General features: G+C 41.9%; 1 protein-coding gene across 1 annotated transcript in view; it reads right to left on the bottom strand.

Moving 5' to 3' along the window:
- SCHIP1 (schwannomin interacting protein 1) overlaps positions 1–23,032 on the bottom strand; it is a 526,606-nt gene extending 503,574 nt beyond the window's left edge. The window contains exon 1 of the mRNA XM_056565051.1: positions 22,821–23,032. Within this exon, the coding sequence (XP_056421026.1) occupies positions 22,821–22,829 (9 nt within the window). The 5' untranslated portion in view covers positions 22,830–23,032. The remainder of the gene's footprint in view (positions 1–22,820) is intronic.
- Between the last annotated feature and the right edge of the window lie 1,340 nt (positions 23,033–24,372).

The following is a 24,372-nucleotide window of genomic DNA, read 5'->3' as shown; positions in this document are numbered from 1 at the left end:
CTGTGTCAGAAGCCAAGTTTTCCTCAAATCCAGTGACTCCACACTCCAGTAACACCAGGCAAACTCTCACAGGAATACCTGACAACTAACTAAACAGCCTCACTGTCTGTGATACAGTAGGGATCGACTGGAATAAGCTCATTGGCTAAAAGGTATCATGTAACAAGGAACTCCGATCATGTGACCTCCCAAGGACCAATTGAAAAAATCTAATTAATTATTTACTTTCGTTTTACGGTTAATGAATGCATTCGTTATCTTACGAATGTATTTGTGAATCTGATGTTCGTATTATCGTGGTTATTGATCAATCCGAAAACGGTAACATTCGTAAAAATTAGCATTCGTGCTGAAACGTCTAGTGGTCACCCCCCCCCCCCCCCCCATGCCCAATTTATTACAATTCACTCATGCTAGCAGCAGGTATAAGTTGTAGTTGATATCTATGCCAGTTTGGAACGTATGTACATTTCTTAGGCTGTCAGAAGCATGTGCCTCTTGATAAATTCTGTGCTATTATTCACTAGGACATGGAAACCCAACCAGCCATCATGGTTTCAAAGCTTCTCAGAACTCCTAAACATATCCAGATCTCTCTCAACTCAGCCAAGGGTAATATTCAGACTCAAGAAGAAAGAGACTGAGGCTGTACAAAAACAAGAATTTATATGAAATTAGTAATTCAGAAGCTACCGCTTCGTTATATCTTCTGTTGGGAAAATAGCCAATGGTAAATAACACAAGTAAAACAAATACCGTGTTCCAGAACACTGTCAGCAGTCAAATGTGGTGATGGTGGCTATTGTGCTGTCACACAATTTAATGCTATTGCAGGAACCAAAAACTTCGGGCTGTATCAGACCATGTCAAGAAAAATATCCTGTCATCTGTTTAGCAGCTAAAGCATAACAGGTACAGTATATACAGTTAAAGATCACACAAACAAAAACTATTCCTTGGTCAAAGTCTTGCCCTGAGCTAGAGATGAGCATTTTATGCAACAAAACCTATGTACTTAAGTTTAGCAAATAAGTACAGTGACCCCCCCGACCTACGATGGCCCTGACATACGATCATTTCAACATACGATGGCCTCTCAGAGGCCATCGCATGTTGAAGGCAGCATCAACATACGATGCTTTTGTATGTCGGGGCCATCGCATAAACGGCTATCCGGCAGCGCAGACTGCTTCAGCTGCCACCAGATAGCCGTTTATGGTGCCCTGTGTGGTCCGCTGACTATCACTTACCTGTCCTCGGGGCTCCGGCGCGTCCTCTTCGGGATCCTCTGCATCGTCGGCGCTCTCCATCGTCGTCATCATGTTGCTGTGCACACCGTCCCGTCATCCAATAGGAGCGGCGTGCGCAGTGACTTGATGGCGGCAACGGAGAGCCAGGATGCCGCGGAAGCAGAGGCCTTGCCGGAGCATCGGGGACACCTCGGGGACGCGGCGACAGCGATGGACAATGACATCCAGGGCAGCGGTGACGAGCGGTGACAGCCGTTGGCTGTCCGGGCATGCTGGGTGTTGTAGTTTTGCAACATCTGGAGGTCCGCAGATTGTAGACCACTGTCCTATACTTTACCTCAACATACGATGGTTTCAACAAAGGATGGTCCATTTGGAACGGATTACCATCGTATGTTGAGGGACCACTGTACTATAAAAGATGACGTCCCTCTGTAAGAACTATTTAATTGCAGTTATTAATACTAAAGGTGGTACAACCAATTATTCAGAGGGGGGTAGTTATTTTTGCACCCAAGTAAAAAGGGTGTTGGATAACTTTGTCACCTGAGGAAACAAAAGATACAATACAATACAACACAATACAATGCAATACAATTATTAAAATACAATGCATGTAAAGGTGTTTGTCCGGTGGCATAGATGGATGAATTGGGGGCCTTAGAATCATTTCCTTTGGTGGGTTCAAAGAACTCCACTAAGACACTGGCTAGGATCCCGACCAATAAACAGAATAGAGGGCAGTAATATTTACTTATACAAAAAAGCTAAGAATTTTACCAATAAAAATGAACAGGCTGCCTATTACCATCATTATTAATGCTCCACCAAGACTCTTTTATGGAAATGTACAACATATCACAACATGTGGTAGACGACTGCACCTGGTCAGGTACTCAATTATCTGTGTGGATGTTCTCCAGGGTCCGATGGAAAATCACAAATAAGTGACCATCTGTTCATCGTTCTATCAATTACCACACGGTGGAGGTGTGTTCTGTGTACAATTGCTGTATACAATGCATATGCTGTATACAATTGGCATTCGCCTTTAACGTCCAACATTCATAGCTCCAACCCCAGCTTTTAGTTTGACAAAATTACACGATTTGAGGTCATAAATATAAAAACCATAAAGCTATTCAATGGTACTTAAAGGTAATTTGCGAAATGACGTTGACTTCTCTCTGTCAAGCAGCCAATTGCTGTAATTCCATTGGCTGCAATAAGAAACTATGGCATCCATCACAGTATATCTGCTGCCAATAGAAAAGGCAATAAACCCGCTAAGTAACATTTGCATATGTTTATAATAGAAGGGGTCAGCCTCTAGTCAAAGCCTGTAGTATAATGCATTGTTACAATCTTTTTTTAAAGCTGGTATGGTTATTATTTTAACAATATGTTAATTCCTGTTCAACATAGGGAAAAAGTGGGATAAAGATATCGGTCATTCTTACAATCTACATAAACATTCTGCATAATTTAAGAGGAGGTTAAAAAAAAAAAGTAATCTTTACATTTAATATAACTAATATTCCACCCACAAGGATGATTCAATGTCACCACTGAAACAAGTGACAAAAAGCAGTCATGACAAATATATAGGATTACAGATAAAGGAAAAACAATTGTGGTATATTCCTTTCATTTATTGAATATGTTGTTATATATCTATAATAATAAAGAAAGGCATATTTTTTTTATAAAGAGATAAGCAGTGGTCAAGTACTTCCGAATTAAATGATGAGTGCCACATAGCAGGATATGCAATCCATACATCCATGTGAAGAATAGTCTATGGCACATTAATAGATACATTTTATGCTTTTATTAGCACATCAAAGTGGAAGTAAGCAAAATAAGTGGTCAAATGTAGCAACACAAATGGTTGGTGCTATATTATTCTTTCTAAGTTGTATATACTAAGTAGACCAGTAGATGTAGTAGCAGATATATATAATATTTTTCGCCGTATAAGACGCTCTTTTTCTTCCTCAAAACTGGGGGGGAGGGGGGGGGAAAGTTGGTGCGTCTTATACGGCAAATACCTGTCCTATTGCGGCGGTCCCTGCAGCCATCAACGGCCGGGACCAGAGGCTAATACAGGCCATCACCGATCGCGGTGATGCCCTGTATTACCTCTTCAGATGCGGCGATCAAAGCTGACCGCTACGTCTGAAGTGAAAATAAAACCCTAACCCGGCTTTTCAGTTGGGCTGTTCGGGACCGCCGCAGTGAAATTGCAGCGTCCCGAACATCTTACAGGACACCGGGAGGGACCTTACCTGCCTCCTCGGTGTCTGCTCCGTGCCGGGATCCCCTGTATGGCCAGGGCTCTCCTTCGTCGTCATCACGTCGTCGTGCACGCCGTCCCGTCATCCAATAGGAGCGACGTGATGGCGGCGATGGAGAGCGAGGATACCGGGCAGCAGAGACGTTCCGGAGTGACAGGGACACCTCGGGGACGCGGCAACATCGATGGAGGGCGACATCCAGGGCAGCGGTGACGAGCGGTGACGGTCCGGAGTGGTGGGGACTGGTGAGTACAACTTCCTATACTTTACATTGCATAGATCCCTCAACATACCATGGTTTCAACAAACGATGGTTCATTTGGAACGGATTACCATCGTATGTTGAGGGACCACTGTATAGATTTAGTCACAGTATGGTGACTAATTATTAATTAATTATCTACAGCATGGTGGCAATTTTGGTATTAAGGCAGTGTTGAGCACTGGTGTTGAGTGTTTCCTAATGGAGAGTGATGCTGCAATGAAGGACTCCTTCTTTTTCCATGCCACCAGAAACATTTCGGAGGCAGCTCCCACACCTAACCTCTAAAGGAAAACCACATGACCACTGGTGATGGGAGGAACTCCTTTATTTTACTAATTTCCGACAACTTAAAGAGGCGGCTGCCTATACCCATTTGCTGTTGATAATGTTAATATATATGGGAAGTAGAAAACATAGTAGCAGATATATAATTCAATGTTTTGGTCCAGCCAGGGCCTTTATCTACAAACAATTTTTACCTGGGACCAGTCATTACACACTCTTTGGTCCATCTTGTACTCTGTACACTAAGATTCAGTATTTTTCCTACAGATATGGCTTGATAAAGGTCTTGTGTGGACTGAAATGTCACATTACCGTATTTTTCGTCATATAGGATGCTCCGGCATATAAGATGCACCTAATTTTATAGGATAAAAATCTAGAAAATAAAGATTCTGAACCAAATACAATGTAAAGTATAGGACAGTGATCTTCAACCTGCGGACCTTCAGATATTGCAAAACTACAACTCCAAATAATTGCCATTACCTCAGCTACGACTACAATGAGCACCTCGCCACATGTCTTCCTCTAGATCAAACAAAGAGTTGTTTGTCTCAAAATCAAAGAAGCATTTGCCTCCAGACATCAGGTAGAGGGGTGTGCCTTCACGTCAAAGACACCTCCAAATCAACTAAAAAGAGATTTCTCTCTTTAGAGGTTGATTAGGATTTAACATCTGTCCAATAGCATCAGATAGGAAACTGGGTTCAGAAACACAATCTGGACATGAGAGCTGGATATGTTTCTGGCCACGCCAATGAGATGGCCAATGCCTTGTCAATTATACTTATAAATGCAGTTTTTTCAGCATCATCTTTTTTTTTTAAATTGATCATGTTAAGAACAGGGAGCTATGTCTGCTTGTGCCAACTATGAATGCTCAAAGCCCCAGATTTATGGCAACAACATGATCACAGGGTGCATAGAATGTGGGCACATTGTTCATTCCATGGAACCAACTGAAGAACCGATGTGCAGATTCCAACCATCTTTGATAGCATAAGTTAGACAAAAAATATGAGAAGACTGGATAGACCAACTGATCATTGGTTACCATGTGTGTATCTCTTGAAACGATGGTATCCAGTGTTATATACCACAAGCAATAATCTTCCTGTAATCTAGGAGGAAACATTGTTTAACAGATGTGCTGCATGACAGGATGATCTACACAGTGTTGTCTTTATGCCAGACAATGCATTTTCAGATCTTTATTAGGTCCTTACCATGATCAAAGCACAGAAACTACTCCTTGGCCCTACAACAGTCTTCCAGGTCTTCTCCTTTAGCCCCTACAATCAATGTGTAAAGTCATTTATATTGGTCTTGCACTTAGTTCTCTGAGTTCTGAGATTTCCTGCTCTGGAGCTCCCCCCTTGTGACCTGGACAGTAGCTGTCTTTGGGAAGGCCATGCTTTTTCTACCCTACACTCATTTGTCAAGGCCCCAGGAAACGGGTCTTCTGGTGTTCAACCTTCAACCTCAATTGGGAGAGATTAAAATTTTTATTAGGGTGTATTTTTTTTTTTAATATATTATTTTATTTATTTACAAGGCAATAATGTTATTGCTTACACCGTACAATTCTGTGCCAAAGCATAGCACAGTCAGCGCTCTTTTAGTACAGTCTGCCACAGACCTTTATCAATAGACTTACAATCAGTGACCCTGGGGTTTAAAAGAGACCTGTGGCTGACATTTTAAAGTAATTAGACGAGCACCTTAATTCCACCGCCACCTTTACTTAAAGGGATACTCCGGTGGAAACCTTTTTTTTTTTTTTTTTTTTTTTAAATCAACTGGTACCAGAAAGTTACATAGATTTGTAAATGACTTCTATTAAAAATTCTTTACCCTTCCAGTACTTTTTAGCAGCTGTATTCTACAGAGAAAATTATTTTCTTTTTGAATTTCTTTTTTGTGTTGTCCACAGTGCTCTCTGCTGACACCTCTGTCCTTGTCAGGAACTGTCCAGAGCAGCATAGGATTGCAATGGGGATTTTCTCCTGCTATGGACAGTTCCTGATTCGGGCATCAGGTGTCAGCAGAGAGCAGTGTGGACAAGACAAAAAAGAAATTCAAAAAGAAAAGGATTTCCTCTGTAGCATACAGCTGCTAAAAAGTACTGGATGGGTAAATATTTTTTAATAGAAGTAATTTACAAATCTGTTTAACTTTCTGGCACCAGTTGATTTTAAAAAGAAATGTTTTCCACCAGAGTACCCCTGAGTAGATTGTTGTCTAGGATGAAGTGTAATGATACTTTGAACAAGATGACTCTCTTTTTGAGATTAGTAGTATAGCTTAACAAATAACAATCTGGGATTTTTCTCACAAGATATTGCACTGAGAAAGAAAGCTAGTAGTAAATGGAATATAACATTTTAGTAGGTACCTGGGAAATGACATATCAAGGAAGTCAAGTACTCTTGACAGAAGGCTCAGGAACAATATGAAGATTGTTTTAAATATTTCCTTGATGTAGAAGATTGAGTAAATTCCTTGTCTCATTCACTCAGAATCACAATCCACCAGCTTACATTTCTGCTATTAGAAATAAGAAAAGCAGGCTTATAAATGATCCATGGGGCATAGTAGAAACATTTTCAACATTTTTCACTTATACTCTACTCAATTGGACTATGACCTTCACAGAAAGACTGTACATCTTAATTTAATTACTTTTCTATCCTTAATAAGAAAAGTATTTAGACTCTCCTCTGTCTCTGCTTTCTCAGGGTGAGGTTAAAAACACCCTACAACAATCCCCCAATAATAAAACTCTGGGTATAGATGAAAGCATAAAATGACATTACCAACATCTGGATCTGCAGCTTAGTGAATCAGTTAACACCTTTTTGCGTTGAATTCATGTGAATACTCTTTCTCCTACTATGAAGGAGGCATTAATAATTAACCCCTTAAAGAGTTCCTATCATCAACTAAACTTTACCTAATCCCCCTCCCCATCTGTCCCTGACTCTAACTATCTCTATTCCTGTATTTTTTTTAGTTAAAAACCCCTGTGAATACTTTTTTTTATACCATCTTCGGTAGCTCAGTTTTGAGCTGTGTACGAGGGGAGTAAGTGGGCATGGCCCGCAGGCGCGACGTCATCTGAGGCCTGCCAGGGCCGGCTTCCGCCCTTCTTCCTGTATACTGGCCTCCCTCTCGGGAGCACGCATACAGGCTAAGTACAGGACAGGGACGGCAGCCTCTGAGTCTTCTCCTCTCTGTTTGGCTATACACATGCCATACAATGAATAGGAACATTGGAGTACAGAGCTTCTGTGCCCTGCAGGGATAAGAGCACAGCGCTCACTCCCGCCTGTCTGATTGACAGGTCCGGAGCTGCGCTTAGTATGCAATTTCGGACTCAGCAGCCAGGCCGGCGTGAGTCCAAAATAACTGAAACAGGGACTCCTAGGGAGACCCCTAGTGGCCAAAATTTCAAACATAAAAAACACATTAAAGGAAATTATTTTTCTATAGAATCATATTATAAAATTAATCTATATATATTAAACTATAAAATATAAAAAAAAATCTTTTGATGAGAGGTATTCTTTCAGGACGCAGGGATTTTTCATTTTTGTACTTTTTTTTTCCTTCCTCGCCTTCTAAGAGCCATAATGCTTTCAAATTTCTACCTAAAGACCCATATAAGGGCTTGTATTTTATTTTTTTTTTGTGCCACCAATTGTACTTTGTAATAACATCACTCACTAAATCTATGGTGAACAAAAAAAAAAAAGATTTAAAAAAAAAACCCCACCATTTTGCAACTTTTGGGGGCTTCCGATTCTACACAGTGCACTTTTATTAAAATGCTATATTTAATCTTTCCTCCATACCATTAAAATAATACCCAATTTACATAGGTTTTGTTTTATTTTACAACTTCTTTTTAAAAATTATAACTTTTTGTATGAAAATTAGTATGCTTAAAATTGTCTTATTTTTTTCCCCCTGTAACTCTTTTATTTTTCAGTATACAGGGCCATCATTTTGCACCATGATCTGTAATTTTTATTGGTACCATATTTGTTTTAATAAAACTTTGTGAACTTTTTGATAGGTATATAAAGTGACCAAAAATACACAATTCTGAACTCTTGTGATCTTTTAATTGACTTCATTAACCTTGCAGTTTAACCAAAGGAGTACTGTAGTAAAAAAAATAAAAAAAATATCCTCTATCCAAAGCATAGTGTATAAGTTATAGATTGCGGGGGGGGGGGGCGGGGGACCAACCGCTGGGACCCCCCCCCCGCAATCACCTGTACGGGGCCCTAGCTGTCCACATGGAGGGGGTGTGCCGACCCCCCGCACAAAGTGCCGGCCAACACGCCCTCTCTATGTATCCCCTGTGTGGTCAGCACACTGACTTCCTGCAGACTGCTAGGGTCCCGTACAGAAAATCGTGAGGGTCCCAAAAAATAATGTAAACAAAATAAACATACACATATGTGGTGTTGCTTTGTGCATAAATGTCCGAACCATTAAAATATAATGTTAAAGGATTACTGTAGTGAAAAAAAAACTTATCCCTATCCACAGGATAGGGGATAAGTAGAGGATTGCAAAGAGTCAGAGCACTGGGACCCCATGCCATATCCGGGACAGGACCTCAGCTCTCACAGACGGCCAGTCCTCTATTCATGTCTATGAGAGCGCCGATGATTCCTGAGTGCTATACTCGGGACTTTTTGGCATGTTACCTGCAGCACTCACTCCTCGCTGAGTGCCTGCTCCCGTCCCGGTGAACGCGGGGGTTCCAGCGCTCGGACCCCCCCCGTGATCAGGTACTTATCCCCTAGTTTAAATTATATACTATCCCCTAGTATAAGGATATTTTTGCCAGATATCTCCTTGCCTTCTAAAATCCACAACTTTTTTATTTTTCCGTCCACAGACCCATATGAGGGCTTGTTTTTTGTAGGATCAATTGTACTTTGTAATGACACCTTTCATTTTACCAGAAAATGTATGGCATAACAAAAAATATATATTTTTGTAGGGTAAAAATGCAATTTAGTTAATTTTGGAGGGTTTTGTTTTACACAGTGCACTTTAATGGAAAAAAATGACATGTTCTATTTATTCTGCGGGTCAATATGATTACAATAATACCCATGCTTACATGCTTTACTATTATTATACTACTCAAAAATATCAAACTTTTTAAACAAAATTAGTGTGTTTTAAATCACCCTATTCTAACTCCTTTAACTCTCTCATTTTTCCATACACAGGGCTGTATGAGGGCTCATTGGGCCATGATCTGTTGTTTTTATTGGTACCACTTTTGTGTATATGTACCTTTTAATCACATTTTATTTCATTTTTCTGGGATGTGATGTGGCAAAAAAAAAAAAAAAAAAGCAGCAATATCTGACTTTTTTTTTTTTTTTTTTTTTACGTTTACACTGTTAACCTTACAGAATCAATAACATTATAGTTTTATAGTTCGGACATTTATACATGTGCAGATACCAAATATGTTAATAATTTTTTGCACGCTTTCTTTGTAAAATAGGGAAAAGGGACGATTAAAATTTTCACTGGTGAGGGGCATTTAAAAAAAATCCCTTTTTTTTCCAGATTTATTTTATGCTTTTTATGTCTCCATAGGGGACTATTTATAGCAATCATTAGGTTGATAATACTGTTCCGTGTTATGCATATGCATAGCACTGATCAGTGTTATCAGTGATTTACTTCTCTGCTCTACTGGAAGGCAGATCAAAAAAAGAAGACACGGGGAGGATGGACGGAGGCAGGGGAGGGGACCTCCACCGTCTGCCATCTTGGCTGATCTGATCCTCGTGGGTGATTACAAGTGCTGTATTGCCACAGATGCCATGATCTGTATTGATCACTGCATCTGAGCGGTTAATGGTGGACATAAGCTCGATCGCTGATGTCCCTTATTACTGGCAGGTCCCTGGCTGCTGATAGCAGCCGGGACCTGCGATGCATAATGTGAGCACCGCGCATGTCATAGAACGTAAATGTCCTGGTGTGCAAAGTCCCAGTGCATCAGGACATATATTTATGTCCATTGTCCTTAAGGGGTTAATTTACCATATAGTTTCTAACATTTAAGAGAACAATGATTATGCAAAGCAGCTCTATCCTGCCACCCTTTCTAGGTAGCCTTTCCTTGTAGTCAGTGTTTTACTCCAAGCAGGAGTAAAATACTGACTACAAACTAACTGACTAAAAACAAACTGGAAATGCATACCAAGCCCGAAATCTCTCCAGAAGGAGAAGTTGCAAATAGAGAACAAATCACACTTCACACAGTCCACACACCCAGATACACAATGCCACTACTTATCAAACTCTGGAGAAAAGATCTGAAACATGTACATACTGCTCTCCAACAATCACAATGTAAATACCCAATCAAAAGTTTAATACATATAACAATGAAACAATTTTAGGCTTCAATTTAAAAACAAAAAAGTTTCATTCTTACAAAAATTGAGAGATAAAATGACAAACATACTCACAAAAAAAAGGAAGAAAATAAAAGTGAAAAAAAATAAAATAAAAACAACAGAAAACGCCTAAGCACTTACAGTCCTGGCCATATTTTCTACTAGACACCGGTGGGTCTGTACTTAAGGCAGCAGTGTTGAGGGGGCCGCAATTCAGTGAGTTAAAATGAAAAATACTTTTGATGCTGCCGCACTTTTGTAGCCTGAAGAAAATGTGATGTCCCAGTATGGGATGATGTGGCCCCGTACTGTCCTCCTGCCCTGTCAGGCAGAGTCCCTGCATGTCCCCAGGGCTCCCCTGCAGCATACCCACAGGGCTCCAGTGACCAGGTGACCCCACAAGTGACCTATGGGCTCAAAGCACAGCCCTCCTATATAACAAGGGGAGGGGCTGCAATCTCTCTCTTAGCACATTGCTACTTCTGCTGAGGTCAAGTGCAGTCAAGTTGCTCCAGTGTCTGTGTCCAAAGCATTGAAGGCCTTAAGCCTAAAGTCCTGTAGTCACAAGTCGGTCATCAGTAAGTCAAGTCATCTTATTGTCAGTCACCATCTCTGTCAAGTCATATCCATCTGTAGTCACTGTGGCCTTCACTAAAGTCAGTCTAACTACTGCAAGTCCCAGCAAGCCTGCGAGGTCCCCCGGTGTCACTCGTCACCTCCCTAGGATATTTGGCGGTACTGCAAAGACTAAATCACCTGTCTTGTCTCAGTAAAGCTGCCATTATCCTTAACCTGGCATTGGTTTATTCATTGTCCCTGTCTAACCCAGGATAAACAGTATTACCTTCAGGTGGTTAAGGCTAAACCCCACCCTGGCGTCATGACAAGAAGGGGTTAATACCATCTGCGCCTTGGGCCAAAACATCTGCCCTGCATCTACCCTGCACCTCACACCCCGACACCACAAAAAGATGTAATAATTTTTTCTCCTTTTGGTGGAATCCACATGGGTCAGAACTGCTGCAAAATGTACCTGCAGATGTGCAGCTTCCCCATGCTCATTATTTTGTGGGCTGTAATTGATATCACCGCTTTCTGTGAATAGAGGTGAGAGCCATCTGCATGAAAATAATTTTAAGGCAAGTGGAATCATCCTAATAGGGAGTGTACATTTCAAGTGCAAGGAGAAGCATGAGTTGTAAATACGGCCCTTACAGTGTATATAGTTACTTCTGTTTTCCCTGGCATAGGAAGAAACACTGGAACACAGATCAGTCAGACTGAATCCCAACACTATGAACGTCTTTATCTTGGCGTCATATTTTATATCCTGCGTCTCTCACTCGGGTCTCCAGATCCTTCAGTTGATGGTGAAAGTTCTAGGTTATTTACTGGACAGTCAGGTTATAATAATTTAGAGGTCCATGAATATTTGTGTCTCTCAGGACGGAGGGTTTCAGCTTGGAGAGGCAGGGGGGCCATCTACCAAACCTTTGAAGCTGCACAACAGAGTGACATTCTATCCCTGGAGGTCTTCGCTCTCCTCCACAAACATTGGAGTAGATATTCTCAGACCACTTCAAAATGGTTTTATAGTCTTTTTTCCAGAACTTTAATTTGTCCAGGAATATACATATTTTTCATCTATTTTCCCTTAAAGGGGTACTCCAGAGCTAAGACATCCGGAGCTAAGATGCCTGATTGCGGGGGTCCCGCCGCTGAGGACCCCCGTGATCTTGTACGCAGCACCCCATTACAATCAGTCCCCGGAGCATTCCATTCCAGCTGTCACGCCCCCTCCCATAGGCTTGCATTGAGGGGGCCCCGTGATCGCCAGTAATCAGACCCGGAGCAAACATGCTCCGGGGACCCCCACGATCAGCGGCGGGACCCCCACGATCAAGCATCTTATCCAAAGGATAGGGGATAAGATGTCCTAGCACCGGAGTACCCCTTTAACAACCGGTATAAAAAGAGGACATAATGATATAATAAAGACATGCTCATTTCCTTTGCAGATCTATCCGCTTCAGTGTATGTTATTTGAGCATATGAAAACTTTGGGAGATTTTAGGGTTAAAAAAAATAAAAATAAAACTTATGAATGCAAACTATTCTGAATATGAAAAGGAAGCCTAAAAATCATGGATGATTTTCAATATCTTTAGATCTCAAGGATTGTTTACAGCTCAACCACATAAATTATTTTCTTATATTAAATCCTATAAGTTAAGATATATAATTGTTTACCAAATCCTAGGGAAGAATTCATAAAAATAGTCTTATTTCTAAAGAAATGGATATCACTAAGGTTTTTCTTAAAATCACTACACACAATAATAAATAATATTGCTTGGCAAGGTAAAAGAGCTGATGTTAGAAGTTTTATTCTATCATGGCACAAAGTCAGCATATCATAGAAATATTCAGTGGTTAATAAGCAAATGGAGGAGGGATAACAGCTGTATTTTTTTCACTTCACAAATCAGGTATGTATACATATATATATTAGGGATCGACCGATATTGATTTTTTAGGGCCGATACCACTACCGATAATCTGTGGAGGTTAGGGCCGATAGCCGATAACTTATACCGATATTCCGGTATAAATTATCGGCTATTTATTCCCCCCCCCCCCCCCTGCGACACCGCTGCAGATCATTGATTTAAAGTGGGCGCTTTAAATCAATGAACTGCAGCGGCTTTTGCGGTGCCATAGGCCGCCGTTGCCACCCGCTACTCTCCCCCTGCCTGTCCTGGGTCCTCCTGATTCCTATCACAGCCACCCCCCGTCAACCCCCCCCCTCCACCACGTCGCACCCCCCACCGCACCGCCCCGGCCCCATTGCCTCCCCCATCCCCGGTTTTATAATTACCTGTTCCCGGGGCCCGGGGTCTACTCTACATCTGGCTCCGGTGGCGTCCTCCTGTCACTGTGCGCACTAACGGTGACGTTGCGTCATGTCACTCGTCATTACGCACAGCAGGACGCAGCAGGAGCCAGAAGTAGCGTAGCGTGGCCCCCGGGAACAGGTAATTATAAAACTGGGGATGGGGGAGGCAATGGGGCCAGGGCGGTGCGGTGGGGGGGGTGCGGTGCGGCACGGTGGAGTGGGTCGTGGGGGGGTGGTCGTGGGTAATTGCCGATACCGATAACGCCCAAAATCGTGAATATCGGCCGATACTATCAGCCAAACCGATAATCGGTCGATCCCTAATATATGTATGTATATCTATATATATATATATATATATATATATATATATATATTAGGGATCGACCGATTATTACTGAATTGTGTCATATAGAAATCTTTCACATGGCAGTAGGTTATGTTGTAATTTGTATTAATTAATATTAATCTCTAATATATATATATAGAGAGAGAGAGAGAGATTAAATATATATATATATATAGAGAGAGAGAGAGAGAGAGAGAGAGAGAGAGATTAATATTAATTAATACAAATTACAACATAACCTACTGCCATGTGAAAGATTTCTATATGACACAATTCAGTAATATTCCTGATACTTTATTTGGAGTTAAAATGAAGTTAGTAACATTTTAGCGCATTTATTTATTAATGACAAAATAAAATATTTGAGCTTTTTTAAAGGGAATTTGAGCTTCAGTCACATGCACTCTTTCCATATTTGTAAACCAAGCAAACCCTGTCAGATATAACTGAATAAGACAAGTTTAAGGTCCAATACTCTTTGATTTATGATTAGGTTATGAAGAAAGAAAGGAAAAATAGAAATACCAAGCGTGTAGATAAAATTGCATTAAAATTCTGGGCAAAACACAAACATTCTAGTAAACAATGGAGACAATCTAGGCAACGTATCCCACAGTATATATTGTCAATTTAGATCTATTTCTTACACCACTTTATTCAATTTATGGTTAACCGTAGACTTTATGTCATGCCAAGATTTCTAAGAAGAGTTCTGCTTACAGACAATTGGAAATGTCCATTATGTCACACATGGCTGGACTGGTAGTAAAAAGACACAAACTCCAGCAGCAAACACATACTTTGCCACTTCCAACAAAAAACATCGCAAACTTTTCAACATTCCGTGAAATATGAAACCTCTGTTCATGTATCCACTATTAGAAAAACATTGAAAAAGAATGGTGTTAATGGAAGGACACAGCCATGTGTTTGCCTGAGACCACCTATTATGGGAAAAGGGAGTGATTAAAATTTGTTATAGTCCGTCCCCCCACCCCAGAGTTTTATTATAAGCAATCATTTGTTTGCATCGATTGATCAACAAATACATATACAGTGGTCCCTCAACATACGATGGTAATCCGTTCCAAATGGACCATCGTTTGCACCGATCCCTCAACATACGATGGTTTCAACAATGTAAAGTATAGGACAGTGGTCTCCAACCTGCGGACCTCCAGATGTTGCAAAACTACAACACCCAGCATGCCCGGACAGCCGTTGGCTGTCCGGGCATGCTGGGAGTTGTAGTTTTGCAACATCTGGAGGTCCGCAGGTTGAAGACCACTGGTATTGGAGGTTTTACTCACGTGTCCCCGCCGCTCCGGACCGTCACCACTGCCCTGGATGTCGCCGTCCATCGCTGTCGCCGCGTCCCCGAGGTGTCCCCGACGCTCTGGGAAGGTCTCTGCTGCCTGGGAATGTCGCTCTCCGTCTCATCACTACACATCACATCACTACACATGCTGCTCCTATTGGATGACGGGACGGCGTGTGCGGCGACGTGATGACGACGATGGAAAGCGCCGGCGATGCGATAGTGATAGTGAGCGGACCACACGGGGCACCGTAAACGGCTATCCGGTGGCAGCTGAAGCAGTCTGCGCTGCCGGATAGCTGTTTTATGCGATGGCCCAGACATACAAAAGCATCGTATGTTGATGCTGCCTTCAACATGCAATGGCCTCTGAGAGGGTAGGGGATAAGATGTCTGATCACGGGGGTCCCGCCGCTGGGGACCCCCGCAATATAGTGTGCGGCACCCACCTCTTTCTTGTCCGGAAGTGCTGGAGGGTCTGGGTCCGGACAAGAAACAGGTGGGTGCCGCATGCTATATTGCGGGGGTCCCCAGCGGTGGGACCCCTGCGATCAGACATCTTATCCCCTATCCTTTGGATAGGGGATAAGATGTCTAGGGGTGGAGTACCCCTTTAAAGTTTTGGAAATTTAAAAAGAATTGAAAATGTAGGTGCTTTTCTTTAAAATGTTAAGTATAATGCACCTTTAGTGCATGTTTACATTTTTCTCACCATTTACAGATAGATTTTTCAGCTAAACAGGAGGATATACTTATGTAGATGCTATACATTACTCAGCTTGTACAGTCCAGAGCTGCATGAACAATTCTGTAGACCTTAGAGCTGAAATCTTCTTTCTTGCTTGTAGGATTGGTTGTGAAAAGTGTTGAGCAGCAGAGGCCATATTCAAATTCGCGATATTTCACGAATATATGAACGAATATTCGTCATATATTCGCTAAATTCGCATATTCGTAATATTCGCGTTATATTTTCGCATTTGCATGAGCGAAAATTTGCTTATGCAAATTTTCCTATATGCGAAAATTCGTTCGCCAATCTCACACAGTAGTATTAGAGCCTTCTTTAGACCACACAAGCTGGAATCAGAGAGGGGTGATCACTGTGATGTGTACTGTGAAAAAAAAAAAAAACAATATTCGTAATTACGAATATATAGTGCTATATTCGCGAATATTCGCGAATTTGCGAATATGCGATATTCGCGAATAAAATTCGCATTGTGAATATTCGCGAGCAACACTAGTTGTGAAGTTATGGAATGAAGTTCAGATAACAGCTTGCCTCTATAATCCCTAGGTTATCCATCATATCTCAAGTTCTGGGACCCTCTTGAATTATTTGCATACAAGAATGGAATGGACACGACTGGTTGAATGTATCTGCTTATTGCCCACACCAGTAATGAGTACAACATGAATGTATACTGGTGTGCGCTGCTTCAGCTCAAGTAATCTAATTGGTTTATTTATTATGCAAAGCAGCTTGGGGTTTTTTCAAGGGTGTATTCGCACATGCCCAAGGGCACTGGTAGTGTGCATTTTCCCACAACGTATCATGGTTTTACAACACATTCCACAAGATAACACAATTGTTTTATAGTATTTCAGTTGTCATTTTTATACAGCCAAAAAAAGCTTTGAGAGCCATGGACGATTTGGTTTGGACATATGGCATACTACCCAAGACAATACTTGGTTTAAGATTATGTGGTTTATACCACTCCCCTTCCCCTTTGTGGCTCAGTTTATTTACCTATCCTGCCAAAAGTCAGGACATCTATGGCACATCCACAGAATACCTCTGAGACCTGCACCTATCTCAAGATTAAAGGCCCCTTTTGGCCAACTTGTGGCCCCAGAGGTGGTTGGTAGGATGTTTAGTGTAATTTGCGTATCTCCCATTGACTTTAATGGTAGATGTGTAAACAGCATAGCACTGTTTATGCTATAAATAATCAGATACCCCATTTACTACAGTTATGAAATTGAATATTCCACAGGGTATACAGTTTTTTTTATATAAAGTTATGAAAGTCTATTACCAATAGACATTAAACAAATGTATCAATGTACACCAGCCATTTCTATATCATAAGGACATTCCTTTGGCATACATACAGCCAATCAAACTCTATTGACACATGAGATAGGATTTCCCAATATATATACCTAATTTAGTGTTAAAATGCAACCGAAAAATTAGCTTCTAGCTATACTGTACTAGGGAACACAAATATGCAGTGCACATAAAGGAAGGGGTAGGAATTAAAGGGGTTCTCTGGTGCTTACACATCTTTTCCCATATCCAAAGGATAGGGGATAAGATGCCTGATCGCGGGAGTCCAGCTGTCACGCCCCCTCCCGTAGGCTTGCATTGAGGGGCGGAGCGTGAGGTCACACGGGGGCGGAGGCGTGACGTCACACGCTGCCGGCCCGGTGGTCGCCTGTAATCAGACCCGGAGCGAACATGCTCCAGGGACTGATTACAAACGGGGTGTCGCGTGCAAGATCACGGGGGTCCCCAGTGGCGGGACTCCCGCGATCAGGCATCTTATCCCCTATCCTTTGGATAGGGGAAAAGATGTGTAAGCACTGGAGAACCCCTTTAAGGAAGAAGGAAGGTTTCAGTGGTTTGGTCTCCCTGCTGCTGCTATACAGTAGGTGGGTATCGCTTTGTAATTGCCTTTGCTATTTTTGCACATGCAATTTATGTTTGTAATTTTTAGCTTTTACTAGCTTATGCCCTACATTATATGTATGCATTCCCTGTGTTTCCTATTAGCACATTTTTTCTGCCCAACCACTGTCGCCCCCTGTGTTCCAATTGCCATTTTTCTCTTTTGTGTATGTGTATTTAGTAATGTGACACACAATTTTTAATCTGATTTAATAAAGTATATACCGTATTTTTCGCCCTATAGGACGCACCGGCATATAAGACGCACCCAATTTTAAAGGTGCAAAATCTAGAAAAAAAAGATTCTGAACCCAACAGTGAACTTCAACCTGCGGACCTCCAGAGGTTGCAAAACTACAACTCCCAGCATGCCCGGACAGCCGTTGGCTGTCCGGGCATGCTGGGAGTTGTAGTTTTGCAACATCTGGAGGTCTGCAGGTTGAAGACCACGGTATAGGAGGTAATACTCACGTGTCCCCGCTGCTCTGGACCCGTCGCCGCTGCCCTGGATGTCGCTCCATCGCTGTCGCCGCGTCCCCGGGGAGTCCCCGACACTCCGGACGTCTTCTTCCCTGGGATCCACGCTCTCCTTCGCCGTCATCACGTCGCTATGCACGCCGCTCCTATTGAATGACGGGACGGCGTGCGCGATGACGTCGAAGGAGAGCGCCGCCATGCAGGGGATCCCGGCACGGAGAAGACACCGAGGAGGCAGGTAAGGTCCCTCCCGGTGTCCTGTAATCTGTTTGGGACGTCGCGATTTCACCGCGGCATTCCCGAACAGCCTGACTGAGCAGCCGGGTTAGTGTCACTTTCGCTTCAGACGCGGCGGTCACCTTTGATCGCCGCGTCTGAAGGGTTAATACAGGGCATCACCGCAATCGGTGATGTCCTGTATTAGCCGCGGGTCCCGGCCGTTGATGACCGCCGGGACCGACCCGATAGGTGTGTATTCGCAGTATAGGGAAGAAAAAGTGCGTCTTATACGGCGAAAAATACGGTAGATATTTTTATACGATTATCTTCCGCAATTTCTTGAGTTTTGGGTTTATAACTATACTGTACTAGGCAGATGTGTTCTAATGGTCCAAGGTGAATCTGGAATGGCAATCCTTTCACAAATCCTGCTTTTCTTTTGATACATTATTACATTGTTTTCCTATTTTAAGAACATCTGTCCCTCACATAAAATTCAGAGTTGTCCTCTTGTGGGATGTTGTTACTGCCATTTTGTAGCTATAATAAAAGGCTAGGCGAAAGCCAATCTGGGCACCATTACAGCTCGTACAGGAGCTGTCATCCAGCTTTCCTGGAGTCCTGATAGGAGTATGTTTCTGCCTTTCTAATAATATGAGAATTAGGAGTTTGTCTCTACATTATTAGCTTTGACAACAGTCAATGGTGGCTAATGGTGGTTATATTCAGATGTCAACCAGCTTTCTCAAAAACACATGGCTCCACAAAGTAGGGGGTACGTCTAGTGCCCATGTGAATTATAATGTAATCCTTTATTAAAACATACAAATGAAGGTTAAAACAGCGGCTAGGTATGCCACAGACATGTTTCAAACACATGTTCTACATGCGCCACGAGAAAGAATGCTTAGAGTTTAAAATAGCTCATTGTGGGCAGGATGCCTAGCCTTACTATTAACCTTTTGTATGTTTATATTTATACCAGTTTTAATAATTCATGTGGTTGCTGGACTTTTCTCCTGCTTTGTGAAGTTTTTCATACGTTGGCAGTTCCCTAAGTTATGTGTCTGTGCTTCCCGTATAAACAGCAGCACTGATTTTGGAACGTATCATTCAGGTGAGCTGTTTTCTACACATATTTATCATTTTTGACTTTATAATGGCTGGATAGATCTCGTCATAACATGCCAAATGAGGTCAACATAGACAAATGTGAGGTCGGTTTCACTCCGGAGCAAAGTACTGACACATTTTTTACAAAAGTCCTAGAATTAAAACAGGTTTAATGATCCAAACTGGTGTCACTTCAGGTCATCAGACCCATGGTCTGGCCAGGGATTGCAGCTATAATATGGAACCACAAATACCTGTAATACACCTGTGTGAAAGCGGCCCATTGCCAATTAGGTTATTTTTGGGAATTAACCTTAATACGATACAGGGGCCGGAACATCTTGACATCACGGCTCCGCCCCCTCATGACATCACAGCCCGCCTCTTAATCCAAGACTATGGGAGGGGGCGTGATGGTCACCACAACCCCTCCCATAGACTTGTATTGAGGGGCGGGCCGTGATATCACGAGGGGGCGGAGCCATGACATCATGATGCTCCGGCCCCTGTATTGCCCGTCATTACAAACAGAGCTAGTTTGCTCTGTGCAGTAATGACAGCGGGGTGCTGCAGCCGAGATCCCAGGGGTCCCCAGCAGTGGGACCCCCGCGATCAGACGTCTTATCCCCTATCCTTTGGATAGGAACTAAGATGTCTAGGGGCAGAGTACCCCTTTAAGACAGAGTGGTCTACTTCCACAATGATTCATAGTCTACCATGGATATAACCAACTCAACAAGTCACACACTACAATAAAGACAATTATCTGCATGATACCTACAATCCTATAACACTGACTAGAACAGCTCCACAGCCCATAGAAGGCAAGAAGACATTTCTCATAAGATCTATAACTGTCCAGAGTATAATTCCTACAGTACTTTCTTCTGATCACAAGTCTAGATGGACCAAAGATTGGATGTTCAATGTAACAATGCTATAGTACTGAGCTGCTAATATACATTAAAGCCAGGAATCCTAGGTGTATCTTCAATTTACAATTTCAATAGTACTGAGCTTCTAATATACAATGACAGCTGCTCTTCAGGCTTAGGAGGTCTAATGGTAGGACATTCAATATTCAATTCTCATAATATTAAATTGCTGTTGCACATTAAAGGTTGAAGCTCAGATTATGGTGGTTTAAGGGTTGGACATTATATAACAAAGGTCATTTGTATAGTACTGAACTGCTTCTTTATAACAAAGGTTGACCCTGAACTTACGGTAGACCATAGGTTGGACTTTTAATGTACATTAATTACAATACAGAACATCTAATACACAATAAAGGAAGGACATCAAGTTCTAAGGTACAATAGGGACTAATGCAAAGACTTTCAACCAAGGTGGCTATAAATTATATCTATAATTATGGCAACAATGATTCTTTTCCCCCATACAACTCTGAAACAGCATCCATAATGCATCTGTTGCACCAAAATTATTGGATTCAACTGACTAAAATCCTTTAAATAATTCATAGAATTGATCATACACCTTTTTAACATTTCTCCATTCAGTTGCCTTTGCATAATCATAACTAGTAGTTTTCAGTCTGTAGATTTGGGAATGAGGCATACTGAACAGATTGGGGAATTTTAGTGGAGATAGAAGCATGTTCACAAACATTTCCCAATACAGTGACCCCTCGACCTACGATGGCCCCGACATATGATAATTTCAACATACGATGGCCTCTCAGAGGCCATTGCATGTTGAAGGCAGCATCAACATACGATGCTTTTGTATGTCGGGGCCATCGCATAAACGGCTATCCGGCAGCGCAGACTGCTTCAGCTGCCACCGGATAGCCGTTTACGCTGCCACGTGTGGTCCGCTGACGATCACTTACCTGTCCTCGGGGCTCCGGTGCGTCCTCTTTGGGATCCCCTGCATCGTCGGCGCTCTCCATCGTCATCATCACGTCGCTGCGCACGCCGTCCCGTCATCCAATAGGAGCGGCATGCGTAGCGACGTGATGGCGGCGACGGAGAGCGCGGATGCCGGGGAAGCATCGGGGACACTTCGGGGACGCGGCGACAGCGATGGACGGCAACATCCTGGGCAGCGATGACGAGCGATGACGGTCTGGAGCGGCGGGGACATGTGAGTATAACTTCCTCTAACAGTGGTCTACAACCTGCGGACCTCCAGATTAGTGATGAGCGGCATATGCCATATTCGAATTCGCGATATTTTGCGAACATGAGGACGAATATTCGTCCCATATTTGTGAAATTCGAATATTCGTTATATTCGTGACGTTTTTTGGAATTGCGAAATTTCGCTATTGCGAATGCGAAATTAATAGCGAAATTTCGCTCGTCTGCGCATGCGCGCTATAACATCATACGAGGGACGTTGCTAAGCTCTGACAACTGTGCTTGCAGAACTCTCATTGGCTCACAGGCATAAGTAAGGCGGAATTTCCACGAATATTCGCATTGCAAATATTCGTATTGCGAATATTCGCAATGCGAAAATTCGCATGCATAAACTTTTCGCCTCACAGTCTCATCCCTGGGTCTTTAGTGAAATGATACAAGCATTGCGTTTATCATTTGAAGGAGATCCCTACAATGTGCTCAGTTTTTAAAACAGTTTGTAAAAAAAGACGACTATTCGTAATAGCGAATTTTAATCGCGAAATTCGTAAAATTCGGGAATATGCGATATTCGCAACGAATATTCGAATTGCGAATATTCGTGAGCAACACTACTCCAGATGTTGCAAAACTACAACACCCAGCATGCCCGGACAGCCAACGGCTGTCCGGGCATGCTGGATGTTGTAGTTTTGCAACATCTAGAGGTCCGCAGGTTGTAGACCACTGTCCTATACTTTACATTGCAACCATCGTATGTTGAGGGACCACTGTATTTCTGCTCAATAGTATGTTTATGGGACAATTATTAAAACACGAAGCACTGAACAAGAAAATAAATAAATACACAGCAAATCTTAGATTTTTTAGAAAAAATTTTTGGTCTGATTTTTGTTTTACGTTTAACTCATTCAGTGCATTTTTATCTCATGTAAAGTAAGACTTGCTCCAGGAGTCCCTGTAAGGAAATCGAACTATGTATCTTGAGCTGACAAGTATAATAACCGTCATGCTTGTCCCGGCAGGCACTATGACATTCTTCATTCAATTAGTTTAAATACACAAGACAACATAAAGCATACAGAGCATTATACACTGAGGAAATAAGATCTATTACCAGGCGCATGGTGAAAATCCGGAAGAATCCTCAGGGAAGCAAACACCGGCTGGTACTGCTGATGTGGATGCTATTCTGTTGGATCTCTGGACTGGATGTGACCACCGCTTGGTACCAGGTGGCTCTACAAGCACATTCACAGCATCCAAGATCCCATAGACAGACAAGACACTCCTGACTCTTGGCTCACTCACTGTGGTACTGAGGAGAGAACCTGGATACCCAACGCTGCTCCTGCCACTGGCTCTGCAGCTCTGAGCTCATGTTAACTCCATCACTGCTGGATCCACAGTGCTGTGCATCTCTGCGGATGCAAACCGTAAATCAAAACTATTGACGTGCATCATTCATGTGAAACACCAGCTTGCATTAACCACTTACTGTACACGCAATATACATTGCAGGGACAAAATTTGTTTCAATCACACAAATAATAATATGTCGTCTTTTCCCAATGTTTAACCTAAATTTACATCTTTATGGACTGCATGCATGAAATGTGTTGTATCCTTATACATTGTAAAAAATAGAAAGTCTCCATAAATGCCTTTAGATTTATCACTCAGAGCAGGGTTCATTGATATCCCAGTGGAATGTCAAGATCTCCGTATTGTACTAGTATATCTGTAATCAGATACCTGGATGTGTGAAAACTGCTCCTATTGCCTTTTATACAACAGTGTATTTCATTTCACATACTCATGCTGCGGCATAAAGCATACCTAGAAATTGTACTAGTGTATTCTCTGTGCTGTAATTTTATATGATATTATCCTATGCATCACTATTATCATATCATTTATGATAATACAATTTTTCGTGTGAAGGAAAAAAATATATTTGTTTTCCCACTGACAAAGAAATGATCAGTCGATAATTTTCATGATAGGTTTATTTGAACAGTGAGACAGAACAACTGAAAAAATAAAAATAAAAATAAAAACACTTTTCAAATAAGTGTTTAATTGATTTGCATTTTACTTATTGAAATAAGTATTTCATCACCGAGCAAGAATTCTGGCTTCCAGGTGTCTTTTATACAGGTAACGATCGTAGATTAGGACCACTCTCTTAAAGGGAGTGCTCCTAATCTCAGCTTGTTAACTGTATAAAAGATACATGTCCACAGAAACGATCAGATTCCAAACTCTCCATCTTGGACAAGATTGTGGATCTACACAAGGCTAAAATGGGCTAGAAGACCATCACCAAGCAGCTTGGTAAGAGTTTTTATAATAGTTGATGCCATTAATCACAAATAGAAGAAACTGAAATAACTGTTTATCTCCCTCGGTCTGGGGCTCCATGCAAGATCTGACCTCATGGAGTTTCAATGACCATAAGAACGGTAAGGAATCCTCCCAAAACTACACAAGAAGATATTGTCAATGATCCCATAGTGACCAAGAAAATAATTGGTAACACACTACGCTATGAAGCACTGAAATACTGCAGTACCCTCAAGGTATCCCTGCTCTGGAAAGCCTATGTATAAGCCTAAATGAAGTTTGCCAATGAATATCATAATGATTTAGAAGATAACTAAGCAATA

Source organism: Hyla sarda, chromosome 3 (assembly GCF_029499605.1).
Source record: "Hyla sarda isolate aHylSar1 chromosome 3, aHylSar1.hap1, whole genome shotgun sequence".
Lineage (NCBI taxonomy): Eukaryota > Metazoa > Chordata > Amphibia > Anura > Hylidae > Hyla > Hyla sarda.
This window is presented reverse-complemented; position numbering and strand designations above follow the sequence as displayed.